This window comes from Amblyraja radiata, chromosome 32 (assembly GCF_010909765.2).
Source record: "Amblyraja radiata isolate CabotCenter1 chromosome 32, sAmbRad1.1.pri, whole genome shotgun sequence".
In the NCBI taxonomy this organism is placed as follows: Eukaryota; Metazoa; Chordata; class Chondrichthyes; order Rajiformes; family Rajidae; genus Amblyraja; species Amblyraja radiata.
This window is the reverse complement of record NC_045987.1, coordinates 15,373,502-15,401,286: the sequence shown is the minus strand read 5'-3', so window position 1 is coordinate 15,401,286 and position 27,785 is coordinate 15,373,502. Positions and strand designations below refer to the sequence as shown.

General features: G+C 42.8%; 1 protein-coding gene across 5 annotated transcripts in view; it reads right to left on the bottom strand.

Moving 5' to 3' along the window:
* exd3 (exonuclease 3'-5' domain containing 3) overlaps nucleotides 1–27,427 on the bottom strand; it is a 101,889-nt gene extending 74,462 nt beyond the window's left edge. For 2 of the 5 annotated variants that reach the window (XM_033049002.1, XM_033049004.1), the window contains exons 1-6: nucleotides 27,325–27,427; nucleotides 24,268–24,314; nucleotides 16,964–17,031; nucleotides 11,123–11,187; nucleotides 7,403–7,573; nucleotides 5,641–5,808 (exon numbers count right to left, since the gene is read on the bottom strand). In XM_033049002.1, the coding sequence (XP_032904893.1) occupies nucleotides 5,641–5,808; nucleotides 7,403–7,573; nucleotides 11,123–11,187; nucleotides 16,964–16,994 (435 nt within the window). In that variant the 5' untranslated portion in view covers nucleotides 16,995–17,031; nucleotides 24,268–24,314; nucleotides 27,325–27,427. Of the gene's footprint in view, nucleotides 1–5,640; nucleotides 5,809–7,402; nucleotides 7,574–11,122; nucleotides 11,188–16,963; nucleotides 17,032–24,267; nucleotides 24,315–25,288; nucleotides 25,400–27,324 lie in introns of those variants that run through there. The other 3 variants (XM_033049003.1, XM_033049005.1, XM_033049006.1) reach the window with 3 other exon arrangements.
* Between the last annotated feature and the right edge of the window lie 358 nt (nucleotides 27,428–27,785).

The following is a 27,785-nucleotide window of genomic DNA, read 5'->3' as shown; positions in this document are numbered from 1 at the left end:
ACATCAGTTAAATGACATTAGGACAGGTACATGGATAGGAAAGGTTTAGAGGGATACAGGCCAAATGCGAGCAGGTGGGACAAGCATACATGATGCATCTTGGTCAGCATGGACATTGGGCATAAGGGCTTTTTCTGTGCTGTATGACTCTAACTTTTATTATTCATAAAAGATGCATATCTGGGTACAGCCATGTTTATTTCCATTTCTCCTCCAGCCTCCCCCTGCTGGTAAGTTACATTATGACAACCCAAGGCAGACAAATGTACAACTCTACCACATAATAATAATAATAATAATAATAATAATAATCATATCTTTTATTGTCATTGCACGTCAGTGCAACGAGATTTAGTATGCAGCTTCCAACCGATGTAGTAATATAAATAAATAGCTGTGTGACATGACCATTCGAGGGAGACGGTCCAGGGGGGGATGGGGGGCACTCAGCAGGGCCGGTTCAGAGCCGCTATAGCTCTGGGAATAAAGCTGTTTCTGAGTCTGGAGGTTCGGGCGTAGAAGGCATTGTAACATACAGCAAACACATGTCAACAAATTATACAACTCAATGTACTGCACTCTTCCCCATAAATGTTGGCTGGACCCATAAAATACAATGGTTGAGACAAAATGGCATCCTTGGGATCTTTACAGGCAAGATCCAAATTCAGTGGACTTTCACGCAGACTTAAGAGTCAAATTATTTTGTGACAAGGGTATTTGCGACAATCTCCCCTTTGTAGACCACGGACAAAATGATCCTGGAGGGCATCATCTGGTAATGCTTCAAAGCCACTGAAGCTCTCGAGATGCTTCAGTGTAATGATGTCGTCAGCAATGAGTTCCTCCTTGGTGCAGGCAGCGAAACTTGAAATGTTCTGCAGTGAGAGCGGTTTGGGCTTGAGTTTCAAATACTGTGCAAGAGAAACCCATTCATTTTATTGGTGCAACCAAAATCTGAGGGAGATCTAGAGACAAGGATAGACGCAAAATGCTGGGTACTCAGTAACTCTGCGGGACAGGCAGCATCTCTGGAGCGAAGGAATGGGTGACATTTCAGGTCAAGACCCTTCTTCAGACTGATGTCAGTGGAGTGGGTGGTACAGAGATAAAATGTAGACGGAGACAGTAAGACTGGTAGAACTGTGAAGGGGAGGGGATGGAGAGAGAGGGAAACATAGAAACATAGAAATTAGGTGCAGGAGTAGGCCATTCGGCCCTTCGAGCCTGCACCGCCATTCAATATGATCATGGCTGATCATCCAACTCAGTATCCCGTACCTGCCTTCTCTCCATACCCTCTGATCCCCTTAGCCACAAGGGCCACTACTAACTCCCTCTTAAATATAGCCAATGAACTGGCCTTGACTACCCTCTGTGGCAGGGAGTTCCAGAGATTCACCACTCTCTGTGTGAAAAAAACAGAGAGCAAGGGCTACTTGAAGTTAGAGGTCAATGTTCATACTGCTGGGGTGTAAGCTACCCAAGCGAAATATGAGGTGCTGTTTCTCCAATCTGGGCTGGGCCTCACTCTGACAATGGAGGAGGCCCAGGACAGAAAGGTCAGAATGGGAATGGGAGGGAGAGTTAAAGTGTTGAGCAACCGAGTGATCAGGTAGGTTTAGGCGGACTGATGTGTTCAGCGAAACGATCGCCGAGCCTGCGCTTGGTCTCGCCGAAATACAGGAATCCATCTTGAACAGCGGATACAGTAGATGAGGTTGGAGGAGGTGCAAGTGAACCTCTCTGCCTCACCTGAAATGACTGTTGGGGTCCTTGGACGGAGTCGAAGGGGGAGGTAGAGGGACAGGTGTTGCATCTCCTGCGGTTGCAGGGGAAAGTACCTGGGGAGGGGGTGGTTTGGGTGGGAAGGGACGAATTGCAGAGGGAACGGTCTCTGCGGAAAGCTGAAAGGGGTGGAGATGGGAAGATGTAGCTGGTAGTGGAATCCCGTTGGAGGTGGCGAAATTGTCAGAAGATTATGTGCTGTATGTAACGGCTGATGGGGTGGAAGGAAAGGACAAGGGGGACTGTTCTTGTTACGAATGGGGGAAGGGGGAGCAAGAGCGGAGCTGTGGGAGCCTCATCTATAATGGAAGAGATGTTAGTGTACAAAAAAAGACAAAGTGCTGGAGTAACTCAGCCGGTCAGGGAATATCTCTGGAGAACGGGTTAGGTGACATTTAGGGTCAGTGTCACTTCTTCAGACCGATGGGGGGGGGGGGGCGAATCTAGAGAGAGGAGGGGCAGGATTATCTGCCAGGCTTTGTCCTATCCCTCCCCTCTTCCAGCTTTCTTTCCCCCTCTACAACAGTCTGAAGAAGGGCCCCAACCCTTTACTCCAGCACTTTGTGTCTTTTTCTGACCGATCTATATGGTCCAAAATAGTAAAGAACATATTTACCATTTTTGCATCTGCAGTATTGTTTGCCAACCACTATTCAAAACATTTCAAGTAAGAACCACAGTCTTCTTTTCATCCTTCACAGTGTCATACCTACCCAGTTGGTAGCATGTTTTTCAACTTGCAAGTTTATTTGCAAAGACAATGGTAGAGTCATGGAGAGATAGAGCATCGGAAAAGGCTGAAGAGTCAGGAGTGTTTTATTGTCATATGTCCCAAAACGGTAAATGTCACAGAAGTGGTTATTATTTGAAATGACTGGACTGAAGACCATATGACTATAATATACCAATTAACTGACAAGACATAGTAGTCAAACATTCATTGCGGTACACAGTAACAGAGTCAGACGTCGAGGATAGAGGTAAAGTTAGATTCATCCTCCGTCAGGGACGGCAGACACATGGGAGATCCACCATCCGCACAATCCCCCACAAGTTACACACAATCCTAACATGTATTGCTGCCCCTCCATCGTCACAGGCTTAGTAGAAGACACTGGTGACTATTGTATACAATAACTGTCCAATCCTCGAGCAATCTTCCTTTTGAAATTCCTCAAGCATGCTGCAAGTATCAAATCCATGCCACCTATCCAAGGGGTCTTTTTGATTTCCTCTATTCAGATATTTCTTTGCACAAAAATGACAACATTGCTTCAACGAAGCTCACAAGTAACACCTACATGAGTGTGACTACAATAAATCACCTCACCATCCTTCCTAATAATGCAGTAGGTTTTGTAGTAATGTATACCCACTTTTTATTTATAATTTACTTGCTCAACAATTTAAATTCCTCACTGTTCTGGTTGAATCTGAACTTGTGTCTCTGGATCGTCAGTGCTTCACTGCCAGACTGGCTTTTCCATTATGTTTTCCAGGTAATGCAAGTTGTGTTAATGCATTGTTTCCAGTCCCTCCTTTATATCAAAGGGAGTTAAGAGTGGAAAAATAGGTTTTATAAAGAGAGGACTTTGTCTTGGAACAGGAGCAAATCTCGGATTGGTCCAGTTCTTCTATGGCAGTCCTTTGGGATTGAAGGTGAATTGCTTGCACTCCAGCTTTATGAGTTCTGAGGTGTCTAATGTGGGAAATGCAGAGGCTTCCAAAGGTGGGGCACAGAGTGGCTCACAGGGCTGGTGGGGGTCAGTTTGTGAGGCAGTGCACTCCTTCCATCCTTCGCACGGGATTTCTGCGTGCTCCAGTGAAAGGTTCTCGACACCATTTCAAATGCTCCTTCGCTGCTTTGAGCAGCCATGGGTGGGCCTGAGATTTTCACGATGCAATGGGACTTCCACAGTAATCCACCACAGAATGTATTGCTCACGTTCCGAAGTGTTTCTCTGCCAATTACAACAGAAGTGCATCTTCTGACCCTCCTGGGTACAGTTCCTCTTCATCAAAGCAGCTCATCGTTTTGTCACTTATCTGAACAAACTGAAAACTCAAGGGGTAATGAATGTCGCCTGAAGCACAGCAAAGATTTCCACAGCACCAGACCAACAGGATTATACACAGTGCATGAAGGGTTAATAGCCGGCTCCGAGAAAGTGCACAATAACAGCTTCCAGATAAAACCATGCAAATGACCGACAGTGAGCCTTCAACACGGCCTCATTATCCTGTCCTTTTGATACAAGTTGCAGACAGAATTCCCGGGATACATTAAATTCTCTGCAAAAAAAACCACTTTGCTCAAATTATCATTCTTTTCTGCTCAGCAAACTCAACAGCAAGGCAAGAGCACGGACATGAGAGAGGTTTTGTGTTTTCTTTCCCCTTGGACTCAATGGGTCAGAACGATACAGCATTGATAAATGATCCCAGCTGTAACACACAATGCTGAGCAGCAATCCCAGAGGGAGCTTTCTACTTCTGTCTGTAAAATATCACTGCTAATTACATTGTGATACCTTCAAATCAAAAGTGACACATTTTTGAATATGGATTTTCAGCAGATCCAGTATTATCACAGGGTAGTGAACAATGCCAACTTGCCTTGATGCAACAGAACAGTTACAATAATTTATTTTCTACTCCAAGGAATGTGTAGAAATTGCCGAAAAATCTCACTAATTCACACCCTCTCAGACACTGAAGTGGAGCAGATGACCACATCAGACAAGCTGCTCTGTCAATCATTCCCTCTGCTCATCGTGGCATACCTTGGAAGGTACACAAAAATGCTGGAGAAACTCAGCGGGTGCAGCAGCATCTATGGAGCGAAGGAAATAGGCAACGTTTCGGGCTTGGCTTGCCCGGATATTTGACTATTTCATTATTAGAACACGTTCTGCGGCCATTCATCCCATCCGGTCTATGCTGTCTCTCCCCAGCCGAGCAATGCAACAGTCCTGTTCCCCCTCTTATTTGCATGAAGCCCTTCAACCAATTCTCTCTCACGTCCATCAAATCCCCTTTGATTCTATTACCATTTACCAACACTCAGGATAATTCACAGTGTTAGTGCCAATTAACCCACCAGCATCACTTCAGAGGGCTGCAATGTGCCATTTGTTGCTTCCATCTCATAAAGGGTCTTTGAATTGAATATAATTTGAATTGTACAGGATTACAAAACTTAGGCAACAAAGTGCAAATGTCATGACACCAAATCAGATTTTGGGGACTGATATACTTTGGAGCAGAATCAACAACATTTCCAATTCAATTCAAAAATGCAGGTAAGGACTACGTCATTTACCGACCTGGGTACAGGTGATGGGATTGCAACATGTCCAAGCAGTGAATGAGGGGACTGATGCTTAAACACCATCATGCAGTTTTCATTGACTAATACCTCGTTAATAACCTGAACCTCAAAACGCAAGCTGCTCTGAAATGCAATACGGGACAATCCTTTGGGAATCGCAGAGGGTGGAATTGGAGAACCAAGAAATCAGATGGTGTTAGCAAGGGATAGGAAACTGTCTCGTTATATTGCCAAAAATAATAGTAATATATGAGGCACATCTGTGAATTGTGAGACACGAACCAAATGTGTAAATTATCACATTCTGCAATGGAGTACATCTGAATGTTATTCAAATGTTCATCAAGAAACTAGATATTTCTGGTCTCTTTCAAGCTTTCTTTTCAAAATTCAAAAGATATTGGTGGCTGACAGGGAAGGCACTAGTCATTTCTAAATGAAACCAAACAACAGTAGTCTTAGGCGGAAAGTTATTAATAACCGAGAAAGTGATTTCCATACAACAGTATGACAAGCCTCACCTCCTTATACTTGTTCTTGATGCACAGATCCTCAATCAGGCTGAGCAGGGAGGATGTATCAGCTTTATCCACTTCGAACAGGGAAACCAGCGGGTCCAGCACATTGGTTGGAACCACGGTGAGCAAAGCGAAGACTTTTGCCTGCAGCAGGTTTTGCTTCTGGCATGGCTTTAGCAGAAAGATGTGGAGTGGATAGAGAAAATAGAGGAAGAAGCATTAAAATGCTATTCCCAAACCATTCACGAAAGCAACTTGCTGTTTAATCTGAATAAACAAAATCATCAGTAATAATCACTGTTCATACACAAATACACACTGGAAATTGCACACATTTAATACTCAACGCTAATCATCAATCAGCAACTACACAGAATCGCAACAATCAATGACCACAACTGCTGACAATCAGTATTGATCAGAACACTATCACATGCAACTACCAATGATCAGAGCAATTCATGCACACAATCACTGATCAGCTGCAAGAACCACTGCTACATGATCAATTATTGATTAGTACTATGTTAAAATTCTGTCACACTCAGGTCCTTGGTAATGCCAGACTGTTAGATTTTCCACACCATCGAATGTTATTCCTATTAACAACCAAGACGTATTTAATTCACAATATTTTAAATAATTTTTCCAGTGATCCGGGTAAGTTTAAAAGGAGCCTGGGAACAGGGGCTCCGATGATTTGAAAGGAAGTGTGGCAACTGGAGCCCAGTGGGTTGAAAAGAAGCATGAGACCGGGGTCATAGTGTACTGAAAGGGAGCGTGGGAACTGGAGCCCCAGTGCATTGAGAGGGAGTGTGGGAATGGGAGCTTCAGTGCATTGAAAGGGAGTGTGGGAACTACAGCCCCAATGCATTAAAATGGTGTGTGGGAACGGGAGCCCCAGTGCATTGAAAGGGAGTGTGGGAACTACAGCCCCAATGCATTAAAATGGTGTGTGGGAACGGGAGCCCCAGTGCATTGAGAGGGAGTGTGTGTACTAGTGCCCCAGTGCATTGAAAGGGAGCGTGGGAACTGCAGCCCCAGTGCATTGAAAGGGAGAGTCACAAATATCAACTGGTGAACCAAATGCTAAACCACTGGGTTTTTTTAATAGTAGGACAGCAAATTATCAGTTTTATTTCATACACAATCAACAGTTAATCATTATGTACTCACATCATTAATTATTATTGAGCAGAACTCACCCAAATATTATTGTTCTCACTTTATTTACACATGATCATCACTGACCAGAATGACATAAACATGATGAATCCATCATACATGATCATTGATCATAACAAATCATATACCAACAAATTATTGATCAGAACTATTGTCACAAAGCCATTTATCACTGAGCAGCAGTTCTCTCTGGTGGTTATTTATGAGCCTTCTTATCTTTATTTGTGTACCTCAATTACAATCAGACAAAGCTTTGCACCTATGGACTTCCCATAAACATTTTTGAACAGGGAGTCGTGCATATTTGACACCTAGAAAGGCAGAGAGATACATCTATGTGTTTTTTAAAACTGTGATATGTTCGCATGATACTAGGGAGAGGAAAGAAAGCACCACTCCTCCCCCCCTACAAGTTACTGCTTGGCAGTCCAGACTGATGTGGATTGTTTGTAATACTAATGACCACTCGGCTCCAATACTGATCACACTATCTCTGATCATCCTGCCTCCAGTCCTAACATCCCCCAAACATTCCCTGTGATGTGATGCTGAGCGTAGGGCCAATGTGCAAAATGCCAACCTGCTGGGCGCTTGCATTGTCTTTTATCCAACTATTAAACTGGTCAATCAGATAATGTGCCAGGGACTGTTTCTTTCCCTTTTTCCAGTCGTTGCAGTTCTCCAGCATGATCAGGAGACCCTCCAAAGGATCAGCGAGGGAGGCAAATCCTCGCCTTGCTTCTTCCGGGAGCTGGGGAGACAAAGAGAGGGTGAACAAAACAAAAGGAAAGCCCTTGATCTAAACATCACAAAAAGAGCCTACTAATTTATTCAGCGAGGTAACTGTTACTCTCCGTCCCCCATCCCGCTTGCTGTGACAGTGCACGGCAATTCAGATTCCTTAACACTTCATTTCACTTCAACATCAGCCTGTGCAAAGGCAATTGTCTGCACTAATGAACCCGTAAACATGCACAGTGCCACAATGTCCTGCACCATCACAGACAAAAGGTGCTTTCAACGCCAGGCAGTCACAGGGCAGACAGACGCTTTATAGGGAGCTGCTTCATAGACCAAATTCCTTCAAACCCTTGGTTGGAGGAAATGAAGAATGACGACATGAAACAAGCCGGAGGGAACAAATGTGCTCACTATCTTTCTGCAGTCTGAGCGCTCTGTGTATCTCATTCTGTATTTGGGCCCGCCCTCCAACACTAAACGTTCACATGGAAAACATGGATCACTTCTCATAGTCAGTTCTCACCGAACACAGACATTAATGATGAAATTCAACACCGCCTTCAAAGCACCAGCGCTGACTTTGGTTTAATGAAGAAAAGTGTTTGAGGATCAAGACCTCAGATCTGACACTAAACTCACGGTCTGCTGGTGGATTGATCGCCTTCTGTCTATATGCTCCTGGAACCTGGACTACCTGCAGTGGGCACGTCAAGACATCGAAAACTACCAATAAAATAGTCTCTGCAATAACTTTCAAATTCACTGGAAGGATTAGTTTAAAAAAAAAAGCAAAGTCAGTGTTTTCTCCTTTCCCCAGCATTGAGACACTAGTTACAGACATCTGGCTACTTTGTACAGACCATGCCTTTCGCATATCTGACACCAGACTGCTGCAACAATAGCTCGATCAAGAGCACAGGGAAAAATTACCAGGTGGACAGAAGAAAAGATTCATGGATGCCTTCAAAGGTTCTTTCGGAAAAACTGACTCCTGGGAATATCCCCTCTCTGTCTCTGTCTGTCTGTCTGTCCCCTCTCTCTCTGCTTCCACTCTCTCCGCTCTCCCACCACCCCCCACCCTCACCATCCACATGTATATCTGTACATATGTGAACATCATACGAATCATTCATATTTGTAATATTGTTCCACAATCTCCTTAGAAACTGCAGTTGTGTACAGCAGAGAAAAAGCTTTAATACTGGGAAAAACACCAGAGAGTTTGCAGCACCACAGTAAATATCAACAAATTTAAACCTCATAATAACTCAATCCACATAGAGCACAACGCCCAATAACAGAACCACAACGCAGTGTCTAAAAATGCAACCCTGACATAAAACCCCAGTTACACAAACATCCACAGAGTGAAACCTAGAAAGTACAAATGCCACAGAATCACACCTGATGACACAATCTCCAAAGAGTGAGACCTCTGAGAACACCAACACCAAGAGACCCCCAATAATATAAATCCCCAGAGGCTCCCAATAATACAAACCCCACAAAGTAAATCCTCAATAACACAACTCCCACACCAACAACAACACAAACTCCCATAAGGTGAAACATAAAAATATAAGCCTCCCACCGAGTGGGAGGAATTACTTTTTCTACTTAAATAAACGGCAGAATTAATTGAGGACAACTTTCAATGCAGTCTAAAAGTCTGCTTTTACATAGAGCTATACTTCGGCGTTTATTGAGTCATGCTATTTCTTTGTACAACTAAACACAGGAATTTGTGGGGTAGGACTGTTTCTCTATTTAACTGGGGTCTAGAATTTATTATGTATTTCTTTAGAGAACTAAAGTCAGATATTTGGTGAGTGTGGGATTCTAATGCATAGTGGAAATGGATGCTGCTTTGCTTCTGTAAAAAGGAAGGAGCGGCCCAAGAGATTGGGAGATATGGGAAGTTGAGAGTGGGAATTGCAGAGCGTGAATTCACTGGAATACATGGACTGGTTGCTGCCAGCAATAAGGCAAGTAGAGTCTGAAGAAGGGTCTCGACCCGAAACATCACCCATTCCTTCTATCCAGAGATGCTGCCTGTCCCGCTGAGTTACTCCAACATTTTGTGTCTATCTTTGGTGCAGACCAGCTTCTGCAGTTCCTTCCTACACAATAAGGTGTAGAAACATTGTGCCGTGCTGTGTACTTTTGTTTTTTACTCTGTTTATTTCTGTATGAAATAATGAATTCCGTATGAATTAACCTACTCAATGGAGGGATGTTCAAGCATGTTAAATGCATGGGATACACATTTGCTGCATGTGGGAACTCCAGAACAGCTTCTATATCCTGAACAACCCTGGCTGCAGGAAATGGTGTCCGTTGAAGAAAATGGAGCTCAGGGTTTTGAGCTCACATCACTGTGGTCCATCCTCGAGGTTCTGCTCTGTGCATTGCGTGTTTCTGTATTCAAGAGGATGTGGGCAGAGAGGAACAGAAAATGTAGGGATGTATTTTGGGAAATCCTTAATAGCACCTTGATCACTCATAGGCACAAAATTCTGGAGTAACTCAGCGGGATAGGCAGCATCTCTGGAGAGGAGTAATGGGTGACGTTTTGGGTCGAGACCCTTCTTCAGTCAAATGTATTCGGCTTGGACACTGACGGTGAGATAGTTCCTCTGGAAAAGTAGTTACAACTAATGGGCAGCACGGTGCCGCAGTGTTTGAGCTACTGCCTTACAGTGCCAGAGACCCGGGTTCGATCCTGACTGTGGGTGCTGTCCTGTACGGAGTTTGTATGTTCTCCCCGTGACCTACGTGGGTTTTCTCCGAGATCTTTTATCCAAAACTTTTATCCAAAAATACAAGAGGTAAGAAAGTGAGATAAGTAGAGAGAGGAGTTTGAGAGAGAGGAAGGGCAAAATAGCATTTATATGATTCATGTACATAAGAACCCAGATGAATTCCACGTCACTAACGTAGTTGCCTATTGATCGCTTATCTGAATATCTACAGCAACCCTAACAATGCCTGAACTGCCCCAAACTTTAATTTAAGTTGCACAGTATAAGTCTTCATATTGACCACGGAGTAGTAAATCTAGTGAATCCCACTTTCACCTGGAAAAAGTGCTTGGGATTATGGATATTGGGAAGGGAGATGGTGAACAGAAAAGGTAAGGAAACAAGTGCCGTGTTTGTATTGCAGGTGTGACAAATGTAAAACAGTCTGTCATCAACTCCCACAAGTTCACCGGAGAGTCTCACCCTCTTCTGGAAACCATAACAACCTGTTTAAAGCAATATAGATGACTACTTGAATCAGTTCTGATAACAATCCAGTCATAATGCATTGTGAGATAAGGTAAAGAACTGAGCCATTAAACCAAAATGGTCAGTGATTTTCATTGCTCCTTTTCTGAGGTTTCACTCCCGTTCCTAACTCCTAACTCCACCCTCTGCCTAAATTACAATTTCCAGTGAAAACCTACTTCATACAATCAACACAAACTTACATGAATAATGCTCTCCCATGTATTGCTGCAGACACACACTGCATAAATCCAAGGCCTATTGTAAGCTTTTATCAATAGGGGGCTTACCTCATGAATCTCCCTCTTTGTCCAGCATGCTTGCAGGATGCGAAGCAAGTGAAGAGGCTCCAGGCCTGGGGAGAAATAGATTAATTGCTTGTGACAGGATGCACTTGAGACATTGTAGTATTGTTACTAAGCGCAGAATGGGCACTTTGTGTCACCTTGAAAACTGCTAACTTTCAATCTGTCACTCAAGATTAGTGGCCAAATCCCGTTCAGAATCCAAACAAACCTCCAACAAACATCACGATTGGATGATTTTAATCCTTGTTGGAGCTGCAGGACTGTAACTGCTCACTAATGCGAGAGTTGCACTGTCCAACACTATTAAACAAACTGCCACGCTACACAACGGTTCTGTGTGTTAAGGGCATCGACGTAAAGACAAGGAGCGGAACCATTTCTGAAGAGGGACCAGTCTGTGCAGTAGAAGGGAGGCAGGATTTATTTAGTCATTTATTTTACTTAATATTATTTCTCAGCCAAGCTGCCTCTCAACTTTCACCTCGTACTTACTTGTCATCAATTATTTCCTGCCACTGAGCGGTCTTTAGAATGAGTTGTATGGAACATAAACAGGCCCATCGATCCGAGATGCCTATCCACACCAATCCCCTTTCCTTCAATTGATCCATATCTCTCTCTATCTTTTCCATCCATGTACCTGACTTTTCAAATGCTGTAATGTAGCTGCCTCTATCACCTACTCTGGCATGTTGTCCCATATACCCAGCACCCTCTGTGTGAAAACATTCAGACCCATTACCCTTACCTGTGAAGGCAAGCAAGCTAAATACTTTCCTACCCTATCTATCTGTGTCACCATTTTCAGTGAGCTATATACTTACCTACGAGTACCTAAGAATGGTTATTACCGTAATTCTCCGAGTTCGAATCAAGGGAGAGTTCGTGAGTAACTCGGGAAAGAGGGACAGAGCCTTAACGGTAATAGCCATTCGTAGGTACTCGGGGCTATTTTTTTTTACTCGTGGACATTTTTCAACATGTTGAAAAAACGTCCCGACTTACCCGATGCCCTGAGTTCCTCCGGCTGGCATTACGAGCCGCTACGAAACATCTACGGACTCCTACAGGCTCGCTACCGACATTATCCGACATTCCCCGAATTTGAATCAAGGGGAAAACTCGGGAGAGTTTGTGAGTAACTCGGGAAAGTGGAACAGGGCCTTAAGAGGCGGAGTTAGCAGCCTTGTGGTGCACCAGTGTTGAGAATTATAATGGAGGAAGTATCATCGTCTATACTTACTGACTGCAGTCTGCAGGTTGGGATGCAGTGGCAGAGGTGGGTGCTGAGCAACTAGGTCCCAGTATTTGGAGAATACTTTGCTTGGAATATGGTGTTGAAGGTGGAGTTATGATAGTCAATAAACAGGGAGTCTAACGTAGGTCCTTGCTATTCAGATGTTGCAGTTATGAGTGTGGAGCCAGAGAGATGACATCTGCCATGGACTTGTTTCAGTGGTAGGCAAATTGCAGTATATCTAGGCTGCTTGGGAGGCTGAAGTTGATGTGTGCCATGACCAGCCTCTCAAAGCACGTGTCAGTGTCACTGGGCAGTGGTCATTATGGCACACTACAGTGCTTTTATTTGGCATTGGGATGATAGTGGTCATCTTAAAGCAGTTGGGAACTTCAGATTTGAGAAGTTAAAGCTGTCCATGAATACTCCTGCCATCTGGTCCACACAGGTTCCAAGGACACAGCTGGGAACACCATACAAGCCATTTGCTCTGTAGATGCATATCTGGAAGGCCGATCTGATGCCTGTACAGGTGCACATGAAGCTGTTGGGGCAGGTGATGTAATTTCACTGATCCCTTGTTCAAAACTTGTATTGGACTTCAGTAGGATGTGGCTCTACCAGCTTATCCATATCCAAAAAAAAGAGTGAAAACATTTACTATAATGGCACTCAGAAAGAAGGGCCTAAATTATCTGCAATTGTGCAGAGGTTGGAGTGTTTCCTAATTAACGCAGAGAAAGTAATAAAACTGTAGGTGTTCAAAATTGTGGGAGGCTTTAATCGAGTTTATAGGACCTTACTTATTAGTTGCAGAGGTTGGATAATCAACATACACAGATTTAAAATAATTAATAAAAGCATTGAGGAGATTTGTTCCTTTACACATTGAATAATAGATCTAGAATGCGTTACCAGAAAGGATAATGGGGAACAGCTTCAATATCAACTAACAAAGCAAAACTAAAAACATGTTTTAATTCAAGATAAGGAAGAAATTCTCAGGAGAAATTAGTTACTAAATGCTGGCCCCAATAGCAATGGGCAGTCTGTAAAATGGACAAATGCTTAAAATAGAACAGTTGTTGGGCTCTGGGAACAGATCAGGGGAGATGTCTAGATCTTTCAAAGAACAGGCCTGTAACAATGGATTGAATGGCCTATGGTGCCCCTCAAACCTGCTCCACCATTCAATAAGCTCAAGACTGATCGGAGTGCAACCTCAAATCAGCTTTCACGTCTACCCACAAAATATCTTTCAGCCTTTGCTTATCCAGCATCTATCGGAACTCGTCTTAAAAATATTCACTGCTCTTTGAAGAAGATAGTTCCAAAAACTCACGACTTTCTGCAAGAAAAGAAATCCTCACCTCTATCTTAAATGAGTGACCCACCCACAGTGGCACCGTCAGTATTGCTGCTGGGGTCAGACACAATAGAAATTCTAAGACATTGAATAAATCAGCAGTGTTTTACAGTGAATCTTTAAACAAGGAAGTAGCGGTATTAGCCTTTGCTGCTGAACTTGACTGCCCCCAGCTGGTGCAACAGGACATTCACTCTTTATTTCTGTCTAAATTCTCCGGACCCATGTACAATTGTGCAGGGGTTCAATTAACTTGTACTGTTCTGTGAACAGCTACTGGAATTCTGTCACAAATTGTGCACCAATTGGGACCTTTGTAGTTTGTAATTTATAAAAATGATTTGGATGAGAATGTAGATGGTACAACAAGCAAGTTTGCTGACGACTCATAGAGTGATAGAGTTGTCAGCAGCAAAGAAGGTTGTCCAGGGATACAGCAAGACATAGACCAGCTGGAAAGTTGGGCAGAATGGTGGCAGATGGAATTGAATCCTGATGAGTGCGAGGGGATGCACTTTAGGATGTCAAATTCTGGTAGGACGTGCAGAACAAGTGGCTGAGATTTTAGAAGTCTAATTAATGTAATGAAAGATCATGTGCTGCAAGTCCATAGTTCCATAAAAATGGCAACACAGGCAGATAACTAGTGTAAAAAAGCATATGGTATGCTTGCTTAAATAGACCGAGGTATTGAATTCAAGTGTGGGGATGTCATATTTGCAGTTGTACAAAACATTGTTTAGACTGCACTTTAGAGTATCGTGTGCAGTTCTGAATGTCACACTGGAGCAGCGTTTCTCAACCGAGGTTCCCCGTAACGCTAGGGGGTTCCGCGAGAGGCCGCCCGGGGTTCCGAGAGTAATAGTGATAGATAGGCTAATCATATGTAATCATATGCATTTTTGAGTCATTTTTGTGTTTCATTTCATATTCGTAATTTTATTATACACGTGTATCATCAAGTGACTCACTCGAGTACGGACGCATGACGGTCTCCATCAGTCCTGTCCGTGCTTCCTGCCGTGCAGGTACAGTCCCTCATTTACCCACGTTATTTAGTAATTTTCCCGTAATTTAGGGATGTTTTATGAATTTTAAAAAATTAAGTAAGGTTATGTTTATTTTTGTTAGTTTATCAAAAGTTTATTTATGTACGTTTTTGTTGGTTTGTGAAAGGTTTGTGTTGTTTTCTCTCTCTCTTTCTCTCCTCCAAGGTTAGTTCTTCTGTTTGCCTTTATTTGCTTGTTTTGAACAAGCAGTTTGATTTCAGGTTTTTTTTTTGCATTGTCAATAAACTTGAGAAAAACTTACTTTATTTTTTGCTTAAACCAGTTATCAGAAAAATATATTGTGTTAGCCTTATGAACTTTAAGTTTAAGAAAGAGAAGGAAAGAGTTTAATAAAGATATATAATAATATTTATATAGGGGTTCCCTGAGACATGAAAATTATTTCAAGGGTTCCGCAAGGGTAAAAAGGTTGAGAAACACTGCACTAGAGGAAGCATATAATCGCAACAGAGGGAATAATAATAATAATAATAATAAATACTTTATTGATCCTCTCAGGGAAATTCTGATCTCCAGAAGCCCCCAACCAACAAACCCACACATTCAAAACGCACGCAGACAGAAAATACATAAAATGCAGAAGACATTCACCAGGATGTTGCCTGGAATGGTGGATGTGGATAGAAGGAGAGATTGGATAGGCTGGGTTTATTCTCACTGGAATGTAGGAGGCTATAGAGTGAACCCACAAAAGTTGATACAATTATAGTGGGGAGTAAGAGGCAGTGTTTGCAGTGGCATTTAATGTCCCAACCAGCATGCTGGAAGAAGAAGCCGGAGCACCAAAGGAAACCCCACACAAGTCAAAGAGAGATCGTACAGACTGCAATGGAGGCCGGGATCAGGTCCAGTACTTTGGAGCTGTTAATTAACAGCACCGACAATTACTATAGGTCTAGGACAGTGAATTTAACCATGCTCTATGAGAACCTTTCACAACTATATGTGATTGTGCCCTCAATTCAGTTGTCCACAGTGATCAAATTACAAGGACAGTGATCAGAATAAAAACTTGCCCATCTCTTGGTTAGATAGTTCTGTAAATGTAGGATATCTTATATATTTTTGACTGTATGCAGTTCATGTGATGGTATTTAAAAATAATAATTTGTGATAGTTTTCACAACTAAGGCACATTTATCCTACTTTAAGAAGGGTCCTAACCCCCAAGACATTGTTTGTCCATTTCCCTCCACAAACGCTGCCTGGCCGCTCGGTTCCCCCAACTGTTTGTTTATGGTGCATTTAGCACAGTCGTATGAAACGACAAAGATATATTGAGAGTAAAGTTTCTGAACTGACATAATGTGAATCAGCTATTGAAAATTATTCCAAGCAGAGGCAAATCGAAGGGGAAGTTGACAGGCATATGAAGAGCAAAGGCTGTAGGATTGCACAGAAATAAGAAGGGATTGATGAGATTGCTCTGATCCTATCTGGCATAGAAACATAGAAAATAGATGCAGGAGTAGGCCATTCGGCCTTTCGAGCCTGCACCGCCATTCAATATGATCATGACTGATCATCCAACTCAGTATCCTGTACCTGCCTTCTCTCCATACCCCCTGATCCCTTTAGCCACAAGGGCCACATCTAACTCCCTCTTAAATATAGCCAATGAACTAGCCTCAACTACCTTCTGTGGCAGAGAATTCCACAGATTCACCACTCTCCGTGTGAAAAATGTTTTTCTCATCTCGGTCCTAAAAGACTTCCCCCTTATCCTTAAACTGTGACCCCTTGTTCTGGACTTCCCCAACATCGGGAACAATCTTCCTGCATCTAGCCTGTCCAACCCCTTAAGAATTTTGTAAGTTTCTATAAGATCCCCCCTCAATCTTCTAAATTCTAGCGAGTACAAGCCGAGTCTATCCAGTCTTTCTTCACATGAAAGAGTTCTGCCATCCCAGGAAACAGTCTGGTGAACCTCTACCGCATGAACCCGTTGGGCTGAACGGCTTTCTGTGTCCCCATAATTACAGAGCATAGGTCACCATGAACCCACAGTGTGAGAGGCTGAAATAGCAGAAAGAACAAAAAAAGGTAGGGAAAAAATAAACAACGTGAAGAAAACATCTAACTGCATGCATCACTCGCAATAGATCATTCCCAGCGCTGACATTTCACAGTCACATTGTTACACAGAATACCTGTAAAAGTACTAGCACACTTGTCATTCATCGTCAGGCTGATGCTTCAAATTCAGGCCAACAAAATCCTGCAATAAAACAGCACAAATCAGAATCAGTTGTCCAAGATAGAGCTGAAAAATCAACAGTTCTGTACCTGCTGTCTAATTCTCATCTGATCCAATTAAACTCTGAAGAATATTTCAAAAAGCATCACGTTCAAAAGAACATTGAAGCAAAGTAATATGGTATCCGGAGCAAGGATGGATACCCGAGTCTGTACCAGACTCAGGTGTCCATTCTTGCTCGGGATACCATATTACTTTGCTTCTATGTTCTTTTGATCTCTTGGTCTCTGCATTAAAGCAAGGCTTAGGTGGAGTCCATAAAATATCATGGCATAAAAGCCAAAGCGAGATGAGAGAAATGAGTCAGGTTCAGCACACAAAGACCAAAATTAGTCAAGTAAGTTAATTACTGGATTTTTAGACATGGCCCAGGTGCAGCAGAATCGACGAGTATCACATATAGACAAAGAAATAAAGAGGAACAAAAACAGAAAATGCTGGGAATACTCAGCAGGTCGGGCAGCACTTGTCAAAGGGCAAATGGTTAACATTTCAAGTCTGGTATCCTTCATCCAAAATGAAAAAATAGGAATAATAAGTTAGTTTCAGTTTAGTTTGTTATTGTCTCCAAGTGAAAACTTTTTCCTATTTGTTCATTTTGATGAAAATTAAACCTTTTTAGGTTTTTTACCCTGAAGGGTTAGTTTGCAGTCACAGATAAGGTGGAGGAGGGATAGGTTGAACAAAGGGGAATATCTTTGAACAAATTAGTAAACACTGCTGTTAAAGAAAAGCACGGATGAGATTAAGTTTCTTGGTTTGTGTAATGTTTTGCTCGTGGGAAAGTCGTGGGACCGGCCCATGCCCGACTATATAAATAATAAAAGAGAAACTGAGCCAAAAGAACTAAAAGAAAAGGTCAGTCAGAAAGAAAGTGAGTTACCTGCAGTTGGAGAATTTGATAAGTGTAGAAGGCTGCAAACATGTTCATACAGAAGATGAGGTGCTTTAACTTAGCCTGTAACAGTGCAGGAGGCCAATGAAGAAAGGAGAGACTGAAAATGACATGGGGAATTAAAGCATAAGGCAACTGGAAGTTCAGGATCACTCCCGTGGTGCTCCACAAAGTAATCACCCAATCTACATTTGGTTGCTCCAAGATAAAGAAAACCACATTGTGAAAACCTGAACACTAGGTTGGATGATGTGCAAGTGGATCATTGCTTCACCTGGAAAGACTGTTCCTGTTACTGGATGGTGACAGGTGGCAATAGGTGAAAGCACTGGCGATGCATCTCCTGCAGGTGCATTGGAAAGTGGTAGGTAGTCACAGAAGAGCAAACCAAGGAATAGCAAAGGGAACGATCCCTTCGAAACACAGAAAGGGAAGGGAAGTGCGTGTTTGGTGGTGGCATCACAATGAAGCTGACAGAAATGACAAAAGATGATCTGCTAAATGCAGAGGCTAGCGAGACGGATGGTGAGGATCAGGGGAACTATGTTCTTGGTCCATCCACGAGGAAAGGAGGTGATAGCAGTCGTGCAGGGAATAGAACGTAGAATAGTACAGCACAAGAATAGGCCCTTTGGCCCACGATGTCTGTGCTGAACATGATGCCAAGATCATCACTTATCTGCCAGCACATAATCCATATCCTTCCTTTCCCTGTACATCCATGTGCCTATCCAAAAGTCCTTTAAATGCCATTATTATATCTGTTTCAACGACTGACCCGGCAGCACATTCCAGGCACTCACCACCCTCTGTGTAAAACACAATTGCCCTGCACATCTCCTTTGCCACTTTGCCATTCTCACCTTAATGTTATGCCATCTAGTATTTGGTTTCTCCATCCTGGGAAATGATTATGACTGTCTACCTTATCTATGCATCTTGTGGCGTCAGCTGATACACAGACCACTTATGGTAGAACCCGCATCAGTAGCTACGAGGGCTGGCACGTGACGTCACAGCCTAGGGGGAGTGTCCTGCTACTTAAGCTTGTCTCACCTTGAGACCTAGGCAGTCAACAGGTAGCTAAGCCCGAGAGAACAACCTCGCTCAGCTACAGCAGCAATGATAATAACGTTAGCGGACCAACTTAACATGTAACACCTGGTTACTTTATCAATCTCCTAGTTATAATCTCAGTCTCTTGGCATTCTGCCTACAGACTGAACGCTGCAATCTCATAATTGTTTATGCTTCTATCAGGTCTCTCTGCAACCTCTGGCATTCCAGAGAAAACAATCCAAGTCTGTCCAATGCCTTCCTGTAGCTAATACCCCCCTAATCCAACCATCATTCTGGTAAACATCCGCTGCACCCTTTCCAAAGCCTCCACATCATTCCTGTAATGGGGCAACCCGAACTGCACATAATACTCCAAATGCGATCTAGCCAGAGTCCTATGAAACTGTATCATGATGATCACAAGATATAATCAAGGGCTCTGACGCTATCACAAAGTGAAAAGTCACAGTAGAAGAAGATAGACATTTCAGAGGCACTTGTGTGGAATATCCCATCATCACAGCAAACACGATGGAAACGAAGGAACTGGGAGAATGAAATGTTGCAGATGGGAGGAAGAACAATTAGGACAGCTGTGGGGGTCTGTGTGCTTGCCTATCCCATGACATGGAGAGATCCAAAACGGGAGGGGTAGAGTCATAGATGGATCGTGTGACGTTTGGAGCACAATAGAAACTGACCACAAAGGTGATGAAATTATTGAGCTCTTTTCAAATTAAAAATGTGGGCCTGGTATTATATGAGGTTAATGTCATCATATCCAAAAGTCTTTTAAATGCCACTACCGCATCTGCTTCAACTACCAAGCCCAGCAGCACACTGCAGGCACTCATCACCTTCTGTGTAAAGATTTACTCTATTTGGATACAGTAAGGTGGCACAGCTAGAGAGCTGCTGCCTCACAGTGCCAAGACCAGAGTACAATCCTGACCTTGGGTGCTGTCCATGTGGGCCTTGCACATTCTCTGTGATCATGTGGGTTTCCTGTGGGTGTTCGCATTTCCTAATCCTACATCCTCAGCACACATCTCAAAGACGTGTGGACTGATGGATAAATTGGCCACCATTAATTGCCCCAAGCATGTTGGCGAGTGGTAGAATCTTTGGGGAGTTGATGTGATGTGCGAAGAATAAAACAGGATTGGTGTAAATGGATGCTTGATGGTCAGCGCAGACTTGGTGGATTGTAGGGCCTGTTTCTGTGCAGTATGACACACTAACTCTATGCAGAATTGGAGACACAAGTTAGGCAGAATGCCAAGAGACTGAGATTATAACTAGGAGATTGATAAAGTAACCAGAGATAGAGGTACCTGTACATTCGTCAGATCCAATGCCTGGTCAAAGGAAGACACAGGTTAGATGTAGTGTAAAGAAACAGATTGACAATGGGGGGGGGGGGGGGGTTAATAATTATCCTATTATTAAATGGTTTACAATGTGTGTAAAGTCATAAAGGGCCCAGAACTCCGAAACTGATGTCACAACAACATTTTTAGCCAGTCTACAAAGTCTAAAAGATTTTGTTTTAGGGAATGAAACTAGGCAGATGATATGAGTGTCATTTGGAGAGAATTTGTTTGGTTGCGATAACTGAAGGAGGGTAAAATAGCAAGGTTTCTAAATTGGTTAAGGCCAAATTCGCAAGACTGAAGCAGTATCACAAGCTGTCTGGAAATAATCACTTGAAGGTGAATCAGCCTCGGAGCAATCGGAGGCATTAAGGGAGGAGATTCAGGATTTTCAAAGTCAAGATATTCCCACAATTAGAGATCGGACTGCCTAATCTAGATTGGATAGCAAAATAAATAGAGGATGTAAAAGAGTGAAACTCATAAGAGAGAGCAGGAGCTTCATGCAGCAGAAAGCGTGGTTCAGTAGAGTGTACGAGTGAAATTTAAAAAACTGATTAGAAAAACACAGAGGCCATAGGAAAAAAACTGGAAAGTAAGATTAGAGTAAGTTCAAAGATGCTTTATGTACATAAAGAGCAGGTGGTTAACACGAAAAAGACATGATCATAAAGGTAACCCGTATGTCAATGCAGAGGATGTGGGGAAGGTTTTTAATGAATATTTTACAGCAGTTTTCAAAGCAGAAACAGATGATGCCGAATTTGCTGTTATGGAGGCTTGTATGAAATACCCAAAGGAATAAGTATAGTAAGAGAGAAAGGATTAAGGGGTTTATCGTCTTTGAAAGCAGATAAATAACCAGGCCCAGATAAAGTTGTTAACAGAAGTAATGGAGAGAATTGCTGAGGCTCTGACAATTTTCAAGCCTCTCTGGCTATAGGAATGGTCCCAGAGCATTGAGGCCTATTAATGTTGTACCATTATCTAAAAATAGAGGTCGAAATAAACCAAACAATTATAGGCTGGCTAGCTGGTTAAATGGAGGATGAATTATTGGAATCAATTCTGAGGGTTGTTATAAACCTTAATTTAGAAAGGCACAAATTAACCAAAAGCAGACATCTTAGGTTTGTTAAGAACAGGTCATGTCTGATTAATTATTGTATTTTTTGAGGAGATAAAAGGAGAGTCAACAAAACCACTCTATTCGATAATAGTCTATGTGGATCTTGGCAATGGTTTCGACAAGACTTTGCACGGCAGACTGATCAATAATGCAAAAGGGATCCAAAAGAACGTGGCAAATTGGATCCAAAATTGACTCAACGGCAGAAAACAAAGGGCAAAGTTCGATGGGTTTTGTGACGGGAATGTTAATATTTGATTTCACAGGGTTCTGCATTCAATCCTTTGTCTTTTGTAATGTATATTAATAATTTAGGGCAGTTTGAGGAGTTTGGAGATGATATAAAAATTGATAATATGGTTGGAAGGAAAATATAGATGTTTTGGTCAGTTGGACAGAAAAGTTGCAAATGTACTTAAATATAGGAAAGAGTGAAGTGATACAGTTGGTAATGCAACAATATATAAGAGACCAAACAGAACTAGGGTACAATGTATGGAGGAATGGAGGAACTTGGATTCTATGTCCACAACACCATTACAAGGTAGCAGGTTAATGTTTATAGGATGCTTGCTTTTATTAGTTGAGGCACAGAATACAAGAACAAGCTAAACATTTATATAATGTGGAAGGTGGGGGGAAAGAAAAGCAGGATTGTGGGAGAAATGAGTGCGCACCCAGGTGTGGCATAAGGAAGAGAGGGGGAGAAGGGGGAAAGTGAGGGGCAATCGCTGACCATCTCAGACATCTCTCTCCCCAAGATGTCCTCTTTCTTTAGTAAACATGGTTTCCCCCTGCTGTTGCAGATGGATCCCTCAACCACATCTGCTCTATATCCCATGGTTCTGCTGTCGCTCCCCCTCCTCCTAGATGGAACAAGGATAGACTTCCTCTGATCTCTACCTTTAACCCCATCCAACACATCGTTCACTGACATTTGCACCACCTTCAACATGATCATTCACACCTTCCCTTTATGCTTTCCATAGAGACTATCTCTGTAACTCCTTGGTTCGCTCACCCCATCCCACTTAAACCACCCCTTCTGCAACCGCAGGGGATGTAGCACCTCTCCCTAAACTTCCTCCCTCACATCCATCCAGGGATCTCAGCAGTCCTTCCAGGTGAGACAAAGGTTCAGATGCCCCACCTCTCACTTCATCTACCACATTTGGTGCTCCCAATGCGACTTCCTTTACGTAGCATAGACTACTAGGCCACCATTTTGCAGAACACTCAGTCTGCCTAGGCCTGCTGGATTGCCTAGTTGCTAACCATTTTAACTCCACTTCTCATTTCCCTACCAACCTTTCTGGCCTGGGGCCCCTTCACTGCCAGACGCAAACTGGAGGAACAGCACCTTATATGCCTCTTGGGTAGCTCACAACCCAATTGTTTGAACATTGAATTCTCCAATTTTAGGTAAGACCCAACCCCACACTTTTTTTCCTCCCCTCTCTTCCCCATGTTCCACCCAGATGTGCACCCATTTCTCCTACTATCCTACCCCTTCCACTTAAATCCCTTCTTCTCTCTGGCTTCACATCTCACACCCTTTGTATCCTTTTCATCTCTCGCCTTTGTCCACCTGTCTGCCAATGTAACCCTCCTTCACATGTATCCACCTATCACTTGTGCCATCCGCAGTTCATTACCCGCCTGAAGAAGGGTCTTGATCCAAAATGTCACTTGTCCATTCCTTCTGCAGATGCTACCTGACCCTTTAAGTTGCTCCATCACTTGTGTTTAGTTCTAAACTGAGTGCAGGAATAGAGATAACTGCACATTGATTAAGGTAGACACAAAATGTTGGAGTAAGGACAAATGTCAGCGGGACAGGCAGCATCTCTGGAGAGAAGGACTGGGTGACGTTTCGGGTCGTGACAATCCGATTTGCACCGATTTTGAAAGCAACAGTACATATTGAGAAAGTAGCAAAAATTATCAAAGCAAATAGTTTCACAAATAGAGACGCTGAGTATAAAAGCAAGGAAGTGATGCTGAACCTTATAAAGCTATGGTTAAACCATATCTAAAATACTGCATCCAGTTCTGGTCACCACATTTTGGAAGGATGCAGAGAAGATTTAGCAGACTGTTTTGAGGGATGAAGGATTTTAGCAACAAATATTCAACTAAATGCAGGAATCAGTGCAATGTAAATACTAGGATTAGAGAAATGGACAGAACACAATATCTGAAGCTCCATAGATGCTGCTGCACCCGCTGAGTTCCTCCAGCAATTTTGTGTACCCACAATATCTGAAAACTGATTTCAGAGATTCAGATATAGTATTAAAAGACATTAAAGATCTGGAAACTGAGAGCCTTCATGTGCAACTGGTGCAGTGAAGTTGGATGAGTACAGAGAAACTTGGAGGCATCAATCAGAAACAGCATCTAGGGACAACATTTCTTACTGTATCAGGAGATGGATCGGGAAGGAGAGATTATGGACATGCAGCTGCTATATTATCCATACTGAAGACATAACTTGGGAACAATTTGTAAAAAGTGAAGCTAAATAGATAATTCAAGATCAGTATTTATAGACTAATCAGGGACACCAATCAGAGGCTGAAATGAGAGGTATTGCCAAGGACAGTCGCTAGAAGCTGTGATTAGTACATGGATCAGTTGCAGGAAATGGAAACATAATAGAAAACTGGGCTCGGCAGTCCCCGGAGAGTGATGGAGACAGGCTTTGCATATAATCTTAGAAAACAGGTTAGAAACTTTACCCGAGTTAGACTCTTGATACTGTCCTTCTGTTTTTCTTCCAGTAATTCTGCAGAATGAACATACAGATTTAGTTTGAAACTGTAAGAGATTCATTTTTTTTAAGCAATTTTTCAATTTAAAGGCTGCCAATATCTCCTTGGAAATTAATAGTGCAAACTCACATTGCAAGGTCTTGCTTTAGCTAAAATCATGTGTCTGGGAGAAGTATCAAGTCCACCTCAAGACCTTGGAAAAACAATCCATTTGAAACCCTGTTTTTAGTCATTAAAAATTTAAACTATGGAATAAAGTGGCAGAAAAAATGTATATAATTATAACGTAGAGGGCCATTCATTTAACACTGAGGTAAGGCAAAATTATTTCTCTCAGAGGGTGGTGAATCTCTGGAATTCTCTGACCCAGATGAAGACAAGATTATTCAATTTAAGGTGGAGATCGATAAATAGTAGAAAGATCAAGGAATTGAGGGTTATGGGGAATTGGCACAGAGGAGGAGTTGATACTAACATAGATCAGCCATGATCATATTCAATGGTGTGGCAGGCTTGAGGGGCTGAGTAATCAACTCCTGCCCTGTTTTCTTGTGTTCTTCTGAATTATATCATTCATCCATTAACAAACTAAAACAAACAACAAGGGAAAACATCACAATAAAAGCTTACATGAGCAGTTCAGTATTAACACAAGCCCTTTTGGATTGGAATCAAAGATAAGCAGATTAAACAGCAAATGAACAATGGAGGACTTTACAAGAGATACTTGGGCACCCAGAGCTTTGGATAATGCTTGATCATGAGATCAAAATGAAACAGAGGAAGAAGTCTAATGATAAAATTCAATGTCAGATCTTTGTTCCTGTAACTCCTTTCACAGCTGTTACCATTTCATATTCTGACCTTTTCTTAACACAAAATAAACCATTCAGTCCACCAATGTCTATGCCCAGTCTCACAGCATTCCCATCAGTCACATTCCCCTTTAACATAGCGGATGGCGCTGTGGCGCAGCGTTAGTTACTACCTTACAGAGCCAGAAGCTCGGGTTTGAGCCTGACTACGAGCGCTCACTGTGCAGAGGCGACACGTTCTCCCTGTGATCACGTGCGTTTTCTCCGGGTGCTCTAGTTTTCTCCTGCAACCAAAGATGTGCAGGTTGGTAGATTAATTGGCTTCTATAAATTGTCCCTTGTGTGTAGGATAGAACTAGTGTACGGGGTGATTGTTGGCTGGTGCGGATTCGATGGGCCGAAGGGCCTGTTTCCACGCGGTATCTCTAAACTAAATCTATTCTCTTTCATGTCAATCAACTCATTCTTATGCCACCTGCTTACACCCAGGGCAATTAACCAAATTCTGCACTTTTGCTACATATCCCTCTTTTCATCCTCCCCTAACAAAATGTAACACCTTCTAATTCTCAGCATTAAATTTCATCTGTCACCTCTCTGGCAATTCCAGAACAGCATCTTACTTGAACTAAAAATCACAAATTTTGGAGCTCAACACAAATTCTACTATTTCAGATAATCAACCATTCCATCTCTGTAATTTACAATTTCATCATTAATTTACTTTTTCTCTCCTCGCCCAGTAATTTAAGATTTAAATCATCTTTATATCTCCAGCCATACCTTCTGCTATTCACTAGCCTCTACCATTCCCATCAATCAGCACGGCTATCACTGGCGTCAAGCAATTCCTCCTGGTCTTAGTTTAGAGATACAACATCCAAACAGGCCCTTCAGCCCACACCAACCACTGATCATCCGTTCACAATAGGTTTATGTTATCCCACTTTTGCCTCCACTCCCTACACACCAAGGACAATTTACAGAGGCCAATTAACCTACAAACTTGCAGGTCTTTGGGATGTGGGAGTACATGGAGGAAACCCACACGGTCACAGGGAAAACGTGCCAAATCCACACAGATAGCACCCAAGGTTAGGATCGAACCCAGGTCTCTGGATCTCTGAGTCAGCTCTAATAGCTGCACCAGTGTGCAACCTTGCCTTTATCCTATCAAAGGCCTTCCTTTCATTTAGCTCTGTTCCTGCACTCTTTCTTCTCAACTTTAAATTTTCTACATCTGAAGAACATTGTTAGGTAGAAATGTTAAATATGTTTCTCTCTCCACCGATGCTGTGCGACCCAAATATTTCCAGGACTTAGTGGTTTTTATAGTGGTCCCACCTTGGATTGTTTCCAGAGTTATACCCACTTAACCTATTGTCGGTCTAGTTGGTGAGAGGAGATGACACACAAAAAATGTGAACCCAGAAACTAAAGATGAATCTGTCTAACACTGTACAATCCAAGACGATATGAAAAAAATAATGGTCACTTGGAAGAAGTTAGACTAATAAATAAAGCCTAACGTGGATGTATTAAAACAACATCTGACAATCGTGATTGGGCTCTTTCATCAGATAATGGAGTTTGATGTGAGTAGCGTTGTTGACGTGCAAATAACTTTAAGAATCAACATCATCAATCATTATACATCAGCAAAATCAAGCCCCTTAAGGCTAAAGGTATAGTGGCAATAGGGAGATGACACTGGCCAAGGTACAGACGGAATGGTATTGCTGATTAGTTGCTTGGCAAATAGGAAGTTCGCCAGTATCAGGGATATGCTAGTTTTAAAGTATGTATTAATGGTTTCGTCATGGGCGGATCAATCATAGTACAAAACCAAGGAATGCAACCACCGTCGAGAATGATTGAGAATTTCTTATTGTATTTCTAATCGCAAATATATTTCTAACAGCAAAGACACAAAACGGTTAATTCGAGCAAAGAGGAAGTCGGACAAAGCGAAGATTTAAAATACATGTAAGATACATTTAAATCCGTTGCCTGGGGCCGGGCAGGGATGCTTGGCTGGAGTTGACAGGGGGACAGGCAGGGGTGTGGAAGCGCCGGTTGCCGGGGCTACTCGGCTCCGGCGTGGGGAGCCTCCAACCCCGGGCGAAGCGGTGATACCACCGCTGACCTCCACACACACAACACACATCGCCGCGGCTTCTGATCACAAGCGTCCAGCCTCCTCTCCCACCTTGTTTCCATGCGGTGAGCGCCCTTCACCGGCACCGGCACCGACCGACCACCCCCCTCTCGCCGAGTCGCTGCCCTTGTTATCCACAGGTTGTCAACCACACAGTCACTTCCGGGTGTAAACCTCGCACCTCAGATCCGGTTCAGAGCGTCTCAGACCTTCTTTCACTAGTGGCAGCCGCCATGTTGAGAAGGGCAAGGTCTCTGGAGATTCTGGAGCTGAGAAGGTGCTGCATTTTGTTAAACCAAATCCTTTTATTCTGGGGCTGTGCCCTCTAGTCATGTATTCGCCCACTGCTGAAAACATCCTCTCCACACCCACTCAATCTAGGGCCTCGCATTATTCGGTGGGTTTCTTTCATGGAGATCTCCCCTCATCCTACTAAACCCCGACGAGTACAGGCCCAGAGTCTTCGTACGTTAACACAATCATCCCTGGGATCATTCTTGCAAATCTTCTCA